The sequence below is a fragment of the Lipophrys pholis genome (genome assembly GCF_963383615.2).
Source record: "Lipophrys pholis genome assembly, chromosome: 2".
NCBI classification, from domain to species: Eukaryota; Metazoa; Chordata; class Actinopteri; order Blenniiformes; family Blenniidae; genus Lipophrys; species Lipophrys pholis.
This window is the reverse complement of record NC_137636.1, coordinates 15856804-15871116: the sequence shown is the minus strand read 5'-3', so window position 1 is coordinate 15871116 and position 14313 is coordinate 15856804. Positions and strand designations below refer to the sequence as shown.

The following is a 14313-nucleotide window of genomic DNA, read 5'->3' as shown; positions in this document are numbered from 1 at the left end:
AAAGTCAAATAATCTACAATGCAGAAATATTTGCATATAAATATGACGTGATTCTTCTGTGTTGGAAAATGTGTTATTATTGTTGATGTGAGGAGACTAAGTTACCAACATTTGGACAATAAAGTTACATATTTGCATTATTTATTAATGCAAATCATTGCATGTGTAACTTCTCTTATTGTGCTTAAACAGGTTTTTCTAAAGGTAGAGATGAATGAGATGGTCATTGCCTTGTATTGCTGCTCTTCATCTCTTAGTTTCTTTCACTGTGCTCGTTTCTTCTCAAAGAGTATGACATGGTGAGCCTCTGAGGCGCTCCTCTATAAAAAATGAAGCAGCACCAGCTCTCGCTCTACGTCCCACTTTCTGTTACCAGGAGATTAGAAAGTGAAGGTGGAGCACTCTGGAGAAAACACTCTTGCTCTGGGCATCTGTACTCAAGATGTAATCTCCACACAACGCTCAAAAGATAGAGGGGGGAGGTATTTTGTTTTACCTGCGACTGAGAGAAAAGTCTAAACAAATGTTTCCCTGCAGCAGCAGTGACACACTTGAAATAATCCCCCTGACAGCTGAGGTGTAACAAAACATTGTTTAGGAGCCACAGATGCCTTTGAAAGAATGTGAATAACTGGGACAAGAGTTGCCATGTTATATTTATTCATTCTCTCAGTAATATCTTTAATAGAACAGTACAAGCCTCATCAAATAAAACAAGCTCATAATAAATCAAAGTTGAATAAATAAAATAAACAGCTCCTGCAGAACAGAAGTAGCCACAGCAGAGGGAAAGGAACATATGATGAATAGATGTATTCATGAATTTGATCAATTGATTTTAAAATACAAATGAATCCAAAAAAATTGGAATTTAAATAAATAAATAAAAACACAGTATATTCCTGTAGTCATCACTATGGCTAAGTCACCACAAAACTTCATGTTAAAAAAAAAAAGAGAAAAGAAAAAAACTCAAGAGGAGAACAAAGCTGAAACAGCAGGGCCAGCGGTACACTTTGTGCATTCCAAGCACTTTTGTCATCACTCTAAGTGTTGTAAAGAGGTTAAGGGTCACACATGCACCAGGTTATATCAGGAGGTAGGACGAAGGAAGCAGTAGGGAAGATGACAGCAGAGTCCCAGGCAGGGCGGTCACAGTGTGGAGTCCCGGCAGAGGACGATCTCCAGCTCAGTGCGGTACAACTTCCCTCCATCAGAGAGAGCCATGATGCTCTTCTTGTGGTCACCCAGTCCTGTCGAGTCCACGTCCTGCCAGGGGCACCACACACACACACACACACACACACACACACACACACACACACACACACACACACACACACACACACACACACACACACACACACACACACACACACACACACACACACACACACACACAGAGTCAGTAAGCACAAAGTCATAGGGCACAAGCATACTGTACGTTGCAGATGATCTAAGGCAAAGGCCTCATCTTGGTTCTATAATTGGCGAGTAGAAAAGTAACATGAACTGATCGATCAATAGGCTAACTATTCATTACCATTTTGTTCTTGTCACAGAGGTCCTTCAGCAAGGCATCAAGCTCCTGCTCATCAATATACCCATTACCATCCTGGAGAAGACACAGCATGAGGGGATGAAATAAACAGACAAAATGATTATTTGAACATGTTTATTGCTGTTATCAAGATTCTCAATATTTATGAAGTTTACTTTTTTCACCATCTAATTGGAGAGCAATTAACACGGCAATCGCCCTCATATTTCTGGTGACAATTCTCATTTATTTATGTTTTGTGTCTCCGACTGTCCCCCTTCTACATGTTGGTTGGTCAATGGATGTCTGTAGCTTTCTATTGTGTTTTGTTGTATTTGTTGGTTCTTCTACCTTCCCTTAATCTGTCTTTCTGTCATTATACTATTCCACATACTTTTGACACTTTTTTCATGAAAAAAAGCACCAAAGATGTTTACTCACTGCTCTGACATCTAATTTTGAGAAAATGTGACGCTGAGGTGTCATTAAAATCAAATATAATAAAAAAGTTAAATTTGAGTTAAATACACAATATTGCTCAAGTTAGGAAACAGGAAAGTGTTAATTATTTGCAAAGCTACAGAAAACACCAGAACACTACCAGAGCAGTTAGGATTTATATTCTCAGGATCAAAAACACCAGAAATATAGAATCAGTTCAGTGCATAACTCAATCGGAGTTTTTAATCAGTCATATGTAAATCAACCCTGGAAATATGTAAATGTGACTGATGTCAGCCGCAGAGTCAAGCTGTTAAGTAGAGTGATATCAGTCTGGGAGCCATCAGTTTGGGCTTGACATCAATCAGATGGATTGCAGTGACATTTTCCCCAGAGGACAAAGCCGAATGACTTGATCCTCTGAGCTTCCCCTTACCAACACCATAAGAGTGACATTTGTAGTCGAGAGTGAAACATATCAATAACTACTGAATTGATCGGCATGCAATTTTCAGCAGATATCGAAGGTCACCTGTAAAGACGTTAGGATGCTGATTAGAGCATCCAGATGAAATACAGCTCTGCAGAGACATTAATATCAAGCAAGGTCTCCTTTAGGTACCACAGACACAAAAGATATAAGAGGACAGCGAAACAAGCTCTTTTCACCTTATCGTAGAAAGTGAAGAGGGAGTCAAATTCTTTCACGGTGAGTCTGATACCCTGTGTGCAAGAGAGAAGGGGGGGGGGGATTATTCGAAACTGATGGATATTTCTAGAGAGCGGTAAAAGCCCCACCAGATTCAGAACTGATATTAATCCATGCAGATTATGATAACTGGGACTAGAGTTGAGTTAATCCTCATCAGACAGACTAATCCTCAGTAGGAAAAGAATTGTTGATCTGCTCTCACAAGCCAACATGTACATATGGGAGCGTGCATGTCATAATGCATAGGGATCAATGATGGTTTTAAAGCATAGAAAATGGCTCGACCTTCTTATAATATTTCCTTTCTAAGTCCATGAATTTAAGACAGTGATAGAAACGTTAGACTACTCTTATCTTGGGTCTGTGCTGAACTGGAGACCTGTCAAGGATATATCAGGGTATATAATGCCTCCAGTGTCAGCTGGGCTGTGCTCAACCACCCGCAACCCCAGTGACCCTCAAAGGATAAGAAGCAAGCAAAGCAAATAGCTCAGTCTCTTCATTTCAGGATGAAAATCAATGTAAAAAAGGGGAATTCAATTTGAAATGAAGTGACTTTCAATTATCAAATCAATGTAATGAAGTGGCTCCCATCCAAGGAAACCAGAATGTTTTCATTGCAATGACACACTGTAATATCTAATTCCAGATTTCACACAAGTAATAATGCATTTGTGCTCCTGTCCCATATGTCCATTCAGCACTTTAATGACAAATAATCCTCTTGTAGTGAATCCAATAACACTGAATTGTAGTAGTAAGACTGTAAAGCGTTATTTTAATTCCTCTGCATTAGAGCGGTGGACCAGCTTTCACTGTTTTGCAGTCGCCTCCTACCTGGAACTTCACAAGGAAATTTTCCTGAACGGGCAAGAGCCTGCAGTGGAAACACACAGGAAGGCCTGTCAAGTTTCAGCTCAGCTAAAAAAAACAAACAGAAAAAGGGTTTGAAAATGAAATGAGACCAACACGACTTACCTTGCCATCTCAGAGAGGCCCAGCTTACCATCCCCGTTCAGATCAAACATCCTGAGCTACAAAGAAAGAGAAGTTACAGGGAATGAAAACGCTCACCAAGTCTTGATGACAGAAATATACAATATGTGAAAAAAACCCGATTATTATTGGCAGCCAGCAGATGATTGTGAGTCTAAGAAGTACATGTTTTCTCTCCACTAATGGGCTTCACTGTTTTTGATCTTTGATCTAAGACACTCACAATGGTTTGCGTGTACTCGTTCAGCTTCTTGTCATCATAACGTCTGTTAGCCTTAATCAGGAGGTCGGCCAGAAAACCCTGAGAAAAGGAAAAACTGCCACAATTAGCCATTTGATCCTTTTAAGGACTGACGAGGTCACAGTCATGTTGAAAATAAATGGAAAGAATTTTTATTGATATATAAATATATATTACTTTACTGTAAATACTACACATCACGCATCCATTTATACACTTTTTACAAACTGTTCTTTCTTTTGTTGTGAAAGTATACATCAACAAATTACAAAACAAATGAAAAAGAACCATCAAGTATTGATGATATTTCACCAACTATATAATTATAATGCATTTGAGCATTGTCACCATTGTAGAGGGTAGAAACTATCTATCCTGGGTTATATTATTTAATAAATGATAGAAATTAAAAACTCAAAAAGTACAGAAAAAGCTAAATGCAGATGTTGACGTTTACCTTGAGCTCGTTTGACTCAATGTATCCACTACGGTCAGTGTCATACCTCCGCCAGGCCTGCGGGAGAAGAGCGATGTTTTCAGAAAACACATGCCAACTTTAACCTCACTGACAAGTTAAAGAAACGCTTACAGACTACAGTGAGGAAAAATGGCAGTGTCATCTGACATTGTGTAAATATAGAATTTGTCAAAGCCCTTATCAAAGATGGATACCTAAAACCCTGCAGCACTCACTGCTTTTCCCCTGCAGAAAGCTGGGGTCCATTCATAATGGATGGCTGTCTGAGAATAGCTTTAACACACCAATGAAAACCCCTGAACACAGAGTGCTCCTTGGGCCTGTTTGTTTGACGCTGTCGTTTGTCCTTCAAACGATCGCAACATAGACAGTCAAATTAGTTGAAGATGATTTACTTGAGTGTGAATCATGTTTATTTCACACAATGAGCAATATGTCGAAGCTTCTGTGGCCCATATAAGAAATAAACAACATACAGTATTCACCCACAGATAATATTATTCTTTAATATATTGATCGAATCCCTTGAAGATTATGTACATCACTGGTACCATTATCATGTTATATATATGACTTTTATCTTTAGTCTTACACATTTCAAGGACAATATCTATCATTTTTGAGTCTCTGAGTGCCAAGCACACCATCCAGGCTTTGAATTAACAATTCAAGACCCTTGCGGGACCATCCCCACATAAACCAGGCATCCCGACCAGGCAGGGAAGCAAAAGGGATGGTGGGACAGCTGAACACGCGTTCCACAGCATATGCAGTGAGGACAAACTGACTTCAGGCATTTGTGAGGGAATTTCACAGCTCAGTAGAGTTTTATCAGTCACTCATTTGGCGACTTTCCCTTCAAATTAGACGGTACCCAAAAGAAACAGAGAAGGAGAAAAGGGCTAATTCTTCACAGTTGTTATAGTGAAGGGCGTCAGGTGAGCAAGAAAGCTTGACCGAGCAGATCTAATGTATAGAGTTATGTAAGAGGGCTCGCTGTATGACAATAGACAAGGTGAGGGGACACAGGTGTGAATATGTGTAAACTTACTGCCATGAATTGAGAGCTGGATCCGACAAACTCTCTGAAACACAGCAGGAAATTTTCTTCTGTTGGCAGAATCTGAGCCAGCTACAAAGAAAAGGGCACAAAGATTTATATTTTATGTTTGGGATACAAAAGAACCATTTAAATTGAAGTTTTGTTAAAAGCTTTTCTTCCTAATAAAACAAGATATTTCATTCTTATCTTCATTCGGTATGAAGACGGGACAGAGGGCACACAGAAGGAGGGACAGGGAGAGATACACCGCGTCTGATGTATCTTCACCACTTAACCACCACAGGACACCTCAGAGGAGCTGCTTTTAATGTCTTCTCACCTCTGACATCTCAATTCTCCCATCAGCATTCTTGTCAAAGTTGGCCATGAACTCCCTCATCTTTTCTTTGAATGCAGCGTGTGAGGGATCCTGCAAACGCATCAAGTCACACATCAAAGAGACGCCAGATAATGAGAGCCTTTGCTTCACATTCAAATTCAGGATTTAAAAACAAAAACAAAAACAAAAAAAATACCATGCAAATCAGACATAACATTTTAAATTTTTAATATTCTAATCATGCAAACCCAGACAGGCTTCAATCCTGCACCTGGATATAGTGGCTGTAAAAGAATGGAGAATGGAGAATGGCTGTTTTCTGATGATTACACTTCTAAAACATTGTTCAGCATAAACGTACCACATAGTGTCCCCTCCGTCGACATGATGAGCAATCAGGGTCAATTAACCCATTAAGACCTGCAGCAGGGTTTGAATGTGTCTTTAAGACCATTTGTGTGTTTCTCTGTTTAGAGCTGGATTTATACTTTCTATATCATGTATTTCCATGACTATGTGAATTGAAAACATTTGCACTTTCTAAAATGTTTGAAAGTGTGCGCCCATCACTTTAGGTTGAGATTTTTGATAAGAGAGTAGATATTTAGTGCATTAGCGATACATGAATTGACAATGTTTAATCATTTGTACAAAACTGCTCATCCAATTCCCATGAATAACCGGCCGTGCAGACATTATATCAATATTGCTAATAGGGACTTTATTTAGTTTATATAACTTACAGACATACCGCATATTGCCGGTAACTCAAGTTACAGTGTAAAAACGTGATAAACAACATAAACAATTGAAATGACGGAGATGAAATAGAAAAACATAAAAAGAAAAGCATGGAAAAATAAATAAAAACATGAATTACAAAAGTCACCGGGGGACATAATCCAGAGAGGACTTTACCTCACAAAAAGTATTTGAACTATAAATTAGCAGCATCTGAACTTCGTTTCAAGGTTCCGGTTTGACCTCAATGACTTTCAACTGATATTCCTTTTAGATTTTGTGAAATGACGAGTGAAGGAGAAAGTATCACATCACAGATGTCACTGCGGTCATTGACACTGAATACATCCATCTGTGTTCGGCTGCGTGATAACACACTCACCACGCCTGCTCCTCGTCTCGCAGTCTCCAGCTCTTTGAAGAAGTTCTCCAGCTCCTTCCCTTCAATGTAACCGTTTCCTGTGGTGCACCAGAGGAGAGAAAAAAAAAAATCGATTGGCAAAAATGAAGCTTATGAAGCTTTTAAATCACTTTGAACTTTGTTGACTGTTCAGAAGTTTGATTAATGACTTAGATGTGGATGAAAGATTGAAGGTCGCTGAGGGTCTCTAAACTTTGGAACAGTTGCCAAATTGTGAGCATGAGTCCAGGCTGAAATCCTCTGTGACTGAACCCAACTTTCTGCACAGAGTGTTTACATGCTCACAGCTGTAATTAAACTAGTGTGACTCTTCCGAACTGCACTTGGTTGACTAAGCTCGGGGAGTCAGTGCACAAGTCAAAACACAACTTCTGGGTTGTGCCAGTATTTATGCCTTGAGTGAGGCTTGGAGCTACCGTATGTAACACCAGGAAATAAGATCAGCAGATGTTATATCACCTCGACACAACTATAAACCTTTAATTGATGAGATGAAGGCGCCGTACAAAAAAAAATTAAATAACAAGGTCACGTGGTCTTTTTCCTGTATGCACATAACTCAGGCCAAATTGGCATTTAGCTGTGGCACGGACTGCGAAGAGTCAGTGACATGCTTCAGCAGGGGGAAAAACAGACCACAAGAGTAAAGTGCCGCTGGAGTGTAAGCAGTATAATGAGTGTTTTCTTGCCTAAAACATTGAAAGTGGGCAGTCACATTGCTGCTTATTGGGGCATTCAGTCCCTCTGTCTGGATTTGTACTTCTTATGACAGTCACATGACCGGGGATGATTTAATACAATAATTTACTCCACTGGTTTGCCTGCAAGTCACAGGGCACCATACATGACATTCAGCATTCTCTTTTTAATCATAAGAATGAGTCCCATCTGCCTACAATCCAAGCGGGGATTGGGGGGGGGGGGGGGGGGGGGGATTCTCCCTTTTAAAATACAAAGATAGCAGTAGATAAAATAGTTATTTCAATTCAGAATAAAATGCATAGATCCCCCTCACCCCCTGCTCCCTTCTTCATCTCTTAATCTCTTATCCTCTCATCTCCTTTCCTTTTTTTTTTTTTTTTTTTTTTTATCATTTTCTCCCTCACCTCCCCCCCTCCTCCCCTCTCGCTGCCAAGCTTTATTTGCACACTGTACTTGATAGGTGCTCCATGTCACCATCTGTGCTTTGGTAAAGCTGGTGTTTTAGATATAAACAAAGCAGTGCAAGGAGAAAAAGCTCTGGGTGCAGAAATAAAGCAAACCACTATAATAAACTTCAGGCTGTATCGCATCAGTACAGTGACTTTAATTCGACTTCACTTTGTTTTTATTGTTCCTATATTTTCATTGGCATTAACATCAAAATATTTACAATTTACCTAAAACAAGCAACAACGAAAAAAAATACCCACCTCACTGTCACCATCAGCTTGTTCCTGTTGCCAAAGCCCTTAGCATTAAGTAAAAACAATAGGCCTCATCTAAAAACAGCTCAAGGAACGTGACGTGACGTGACGTGACGTGACGTGACGTGACGTGACGTGACGTGACGTGACGTGACGTGACGTGACGTGACGTGACGTGACGTGACGTGACGTGACGTGACGTGACGTGACGTGACGTGACGTGACGTGACGAGACGTGACGTGACGTGACGTGACGTGACGAGACGAGGTGAGATACCTTTCCACGTATTGGGTAAGAGGAAACTAGTGAATACCAAAGTCATATAAATTCAAACAAAACAAAACAAAACATGAATGTTCAGTTAAAACAATGTTCATATCAAGCTACTCACTGAAAGACTCATTTTGATTTCTATTATATTGTATTCATTTGTGACTGAGCTGCTTATTCCATGAAATAAATGTACCTTACGAGTATGACTACAAAATGTTAAATCACATATCCACCTATCTTTCAGAATTTATAATGATATTTCTTGTCATCAATGTCTCATGTGTGCAAGAGTGGACACTCCATTGAGTATGACGATGTGGAGAAAAAGGATGTAAGAAGGCAAGCCTATACAATTTACTACCCCGTGTGTCTGTGTTGTGGACCTGCAGGTATGTGGAAAGGACAAGGACAGTTAAACTCTCTGATGTGTCTTTCTTGCCCGTACAGTTTAGATGACTACTGTCCACATGACTGGACAAACAACACAGAAACAAGATCTAAGCATCTAATTCACTTGACAGATGTCTATTTAAAACTCAGAGTTAAAAGTACTATGCTGTATTCAATTCAATTCAATTCAATTCAATTCAATTCAATTCAATTCAATTCAATTTATATAGCAGCACATAAAGCACAATCATTTCTAGGCACTTTTAACAGAGAGAAACCAAATCCAACAAATCCAATTATGTTATATAGTATATATATTACTATATTTACTATATCTAGTAGTATTTCTAGAGTATTCAAGGTCACAAAAGAATAATCTACGATCAAGTATGCGTGCATTAAAATCCTGTGACTTGTGATAAAGCCTGCATAAGTAACTGTGTTCTCAGCTCACTGGGGCTCACCGCCAGAGTTTAGTTGCTATCCAAATCTCGGCTGTCACATGGAGTGCACCGCTGCACACTGAGCAGATGCAGTCCTCCCTCTCTCCCTGTAAAAATGTTTCAAACACAGCTCAACTGCTGATTGCTCAATGGCACGTTGAAAACCGTCCAGCTGACTAACACGTAATGACTGAAAACGACAAACTGGGTCATGTGAGAGACTGATCAAAAGGGTTACTGAGTTATTTAATCCCAAGGTGTAAAAACAAGCTCACGCAAGGCACCACAAGCTACAACAAACACGCCGGGGTTTTTTCTAGGATTAAGAGGAAAAGGTGGTTTATTGAAGTCAGTCAGGTTTCTATTTTAAATGTGAGGTTTCTCTGTTTATTCTCCCAGCAGCCAATGACAATTAAAATCAAGTTTGTCACTGCTGTCACCAGAAAACAACGTGCTGGCACGATAAAGCGTTTAACTGACAGAAATATATCTCCAAAGCAGCTCAGAAATAATCCGTTTCAACACTACTGAGCTGAGAGTTTTATGTTTACTGAAAGATGAGATCATTTAAAGAGGCATTATGCTGATCAAATTATTTTTTTTTTTACGGAGCCACAGTGGCTCTCTGGCTCTAACAAATCAAACTAAAGAGTCTGATATGTAATTACAAAGTTTTTGTAGTCGATAATGAATCTGTTTCATCACATTTTTATGCTGTTGGGCACATGTAATAAACACGATGGGCTGTGTATCACTGAAGATGTAATGAAGCTTCAAAGCTTTTCACACATTTCTTTCGTGATTCAACCCCTCTTGCTTGAGAACAAATAACCTTCACTGTTGAGCCGAACACTGTAAGCTACTGAACACTGTAACTGTAAGCTTCTGCAGTGGAGTTGCATGAAGAAGATGGTTTGAAAACTGCCTGTGCAATCTTCCAGCTGGGGAAAGTCCTGGCTCAGTGAGCCATTGATCAAGTGGTCATTGTAAGTTAACTGCCTTCATCAGTGCCTCTTGAAAATCGAGATGCTGCTTTATCTCTCTTTACAGTGAACGGCACTCATGTCAATACTTTAAATGTGTCCAGTTTTAAGATCAATGTCTTTTCAAAGCTGCGTCCATCCTGATTTCTGTGCTCTGTCATCACTGGTGTCATGGCTGATGTTTGCACGCTCAGACAGATTAAAAAGACAGCTCAGTTAAGGTTGAAGAAAATACTGCAGTCACGGTTACAAGCCAACTAGTGAGTAGCATTTCACGATGAGTCTGGAACGTGACGTGATCGCTCAGGCCTGTCAGACTGTTTTATGAAAATACAAGATGAGAATATTGAATGAGTTTTCAAAGAGGTTTAACAATGGAGGTCAAGGGTTTTTCAGAATGGCTCCAAAAGAATAATCCCTCAATTTAGCCTGTAATATGAAAATCAAAAAGGCTGGAGTGGTTTGCAGTGAGACAACAATAACAGTAACACCGGTTACTGCTAGATTAAACAACTGGGAACAGAATCAACAAAGTGCAGAACTGAACATTTGAAGATTATTTTAATCTTTATCTCCACATTGTTTAATTGACACTCAAATCTTTTACTGATTTGATTGCTGTGTTACTCTGCAAATCTGCCATATAATTTGTTAATTAACTTTAAATTCCCTTTGTTGACATTGCATTGATTATTCGGATTATAGATAAATCTGTTGATTCTTTTAAAGACATATTTATAGTCCATAATACAATCTATTGGTAAAATCATGCAGGTTTTGTTAGAAAAAAAAAAAAAACAGCCAAAGCTGAGTATAATAATAATAATAATAAAGATAATAATAATAATAATAATAATAAACTGAAAAGAAAAGTACATGCAGAAAATTTTGAAATCTGATCTAAGCAACAACCAAAAGCATCAAAAACAGAAAATATCCAATTTAATTCAGTTGTAGTGCGTTGCACAACACACACACACACACACACACACACACACACACACACACACACACACACACACACACACAACCATTAAGCTCCACCCAAGAAAAACCAATAGAAAACACCCCCACCCCCACTATGAAGCATCCTCTCTTCTCTTACCTTTTCAGTCTTTCACTCTCTTCTCCTCCTCCTGCTCCTCCTCATCCTCCTCCTCATCCTCCGCCTCCTCCTTACCTCTCCATCCCCCACCTCTCCCCTCACTCTCATTCTTGTCACTATCTTTCAGTTTTTTTCTTTCCTTTGCAGTGTCCTCCTTCTTATTCAAACTCTGATGGAGTTTTCATTCAGTGGTGTACTGTACGTCTTCTCATACAAAAAGCACGAGGTCCCACGGTAAATTTACGAATGTAAAACTATTTCAAAAGGAAAAAACTCAAAATCATTAGATCAATTAAACAAATAAAACTAAACTTGACCTTGCGTCTCATATTTCCCTGTTTATCTTGTAGTTGTCTGTAATTAGCAACAACTTGTGATAATACAACACAGATACGGATTTTAACTTGAATTTTACTCCCATTTCACTAGATAATTCTGAAAATCAGAAACGGCATTAAACTCTCACTGGAAGAAGAAAAGAAAAAAAAAAGCTGCAACACATATGACAAAAACAAAATTTCCAAACCCCTTCCTTAAAATGAGAGTGGATCCAAAGAGAGTCTAAATTCCCCCGGTCTCCTGAGCTGTACACTTAGTGCGCACTGACCGTCTGCGTCAAAATGTTTCCAGATGTCGATGAACTGCGCTGCGGTGAGCTCAGCCAGGTGCAGTTGGGGCGGCTGCTGCGCTTGAGTTGCCATTTCTCCTGTTTCTGCCTCCTTCGAATCGCCTGCAATAGTTGAAGGTAAACTTTTGCCGTTGTGGAGCTGCTCGCTTCTGCGGGCAGCGCCTCCTCAGCTGGGGCTTTTAACCCACCCGCGGCGTCCGCGCTTCTCCTGTCCGCCGCCAGGGGGCGCCTCCGCTGTGAAGGGGGCCTGCAGGCATCTGCAGCAGGAGACCAATTACAGGAGGAGGAGGAGGATGAAAGGAGGAAGGCTCTCCTGAGGTTTGCATATAAGTTGCTATTAACGGCTGTCCACGACGCTGGTTTGATGGCAGGATCATTATACATCATCCAATCCCGCTGCTCCACGAGGAGAAAATTACAGCAAGCAATCTATTATTCTGCAGGGCGCCCTGCTGGCTCCGGTGGATCCACTCCGATCTTTGTCATTTCTGATTCTACACATCCTGCTTCTGCCCGCACTTTGAATTATCAGATAAATCCTGAAAAAATTTCCTCCACCCCAGGAGCCACACAACCTCAGGAGGAGAGATCTCTAAACAATAAAAAAGTGCATTGATGCACAAGTCATGCTCCACTAAAGGCAGCATTTTCCTCCAAATCACTCCTTCAATGTCTGCTGAGTTTACCTCTCACATGAAACTGCACCCACCCTCCATTTTTTTTCTTTTACTTTCATCTCATCCATCGTTCAACCAGTCACTCGCTCCATCAGTCTTCCTGCCCTGTCCAGGTCAGAGGGGCACTCCGTCTCCCTGGGCCAATCGAAGCTGTACTTGGAGTGAATCCAAGCAGCAGCTGAAGTTGCATGGCTGCTAAATCACCAGCATGCCTTTGTTCATTCTGCAGGATTAGTTTACACCTCTCCCTTTCCTCATCTCCCTTCCAGGGTTGGACTAAAACAAGGTGGTGTGAAGGATGGCTGATGTGGTGGGGCTGGAGGAGGGGGAGGGTGTTCAGATGGGGAGGATGTGGAAGAAGAGGGAGACACTTTATCTCCTCCCTGCAGAGCTGTGTGCTGCTGATCAGTAAGGAGTAGAAGAGGATGAAATCAGGGAGAGTTAGAAGAACAGATAATAAGTGTGTGTGTGTGTGTGTGTGTGTGTGTGTGTGTGTGTGTGTGTGTGTGTGTGTGTGTGTGTGTGTGTGTGTGTGTGTGTGTGTGTGTGTGTGTGTGTGTGTGTGTGTGTGTGTGTGTGTGTGTGTGTGTGTGTGTGTGTGTGTGTGTGGCTGCATAGCAGATAAATGAAAACAACTAATGTGTATGTGCGAAGGACAAAAAAGTGAGGGAGGGGAGAGGAAGAGTGGAGAAGATATTTATAGGAACTTCTCTTATAAAGCCTGAGCAGTATGAATAATAATTAGGGAATTTAAAAGATTTGTTTGCAGAGCCGTGAGCTGCAAGTGTTGGGGGTAAAGTGATGGTATGAATAATAGAGATGTGTGTGAATGACAGTGATGGATAAGGACAAACATCTTAATGGACCAGTGATCACCTTTGGAAGGGACATGTCATGTGACATTGAACTCATATATATAAGTATTATCATGTAGTACCTACAGTAATGGATATGTCTATGTCACAGACACACAGTTACACACAGAAACACATGTACATTATCTGTTTAAATCAGAGAGGCGGTGCAGTTCATTTTGCACGACAGTTATTATACCTACAAGGATTATGGATAATTATGCAATCCTGTTAATGGTGCATGATACACATGATATGAAATTTAGATTAGTAAAAGTAGCTTAATGTTGATATTCAACATGAGACGTGAAGGATGAGGAAATATTGCAGGCGGCCAGGTGTTTAAGAGGCTTTTCAGTTCACTTTGATTTAATTGTCTGAAAGGGAACAACAGCAGAACATCTCTGGAATTGTATAGATCTATTCAGGATGAAGTTCACAAATCCCACTCCAATTTATACATCGAAAGAAATCATTATTTTGTTTTTTTGAATTAAAAAAATATAGGTTTGACACTCCTGTAGGAGCCGTCACTGAAATATTTATCCTTCACTTCATAACAAGTCAAAAAGGTAAGTAAATGCAGGTAGAAGCTGAATGG

At 40.1% G+C, this 14313-nt stretch overlaps 1 protein-coding gene across 1 annotated transcript; it reads right to left on the bottom strand.

Annotated features, from left to right (window-relative positions):
* Positions 1 to 638: 638 nt before the first annotated feature.
* On the bottom strand, positions 639 to 12568 carry LOC308106589 (calretinin-like; the record flags this gene model as incomplete). Its single annotated transcript, XM_080458426.1, is given in 14 exon segments — positions 639 to 1269; positions 1544 to 1615; positions 2651 to 2704; positions 3531 to 3570; positions 3672 to 3727; positions 3913 to 3990; positions 4388 to 4444; positions 5460 to 5540; positions 5791 to 5880; positions 6914 to 6990; positions 12161 to 12283; positions 12286 to 12375; positions 12378 to 12477; positions 12479 to 12568. Coding segments are annotated over 14 exon segments (1125 nt in total). The 3' UTR covers positions 639 to 1152.
* Between the last annotated feature and the right edge of the window lie 1745 nt (positions 12569 to 14313).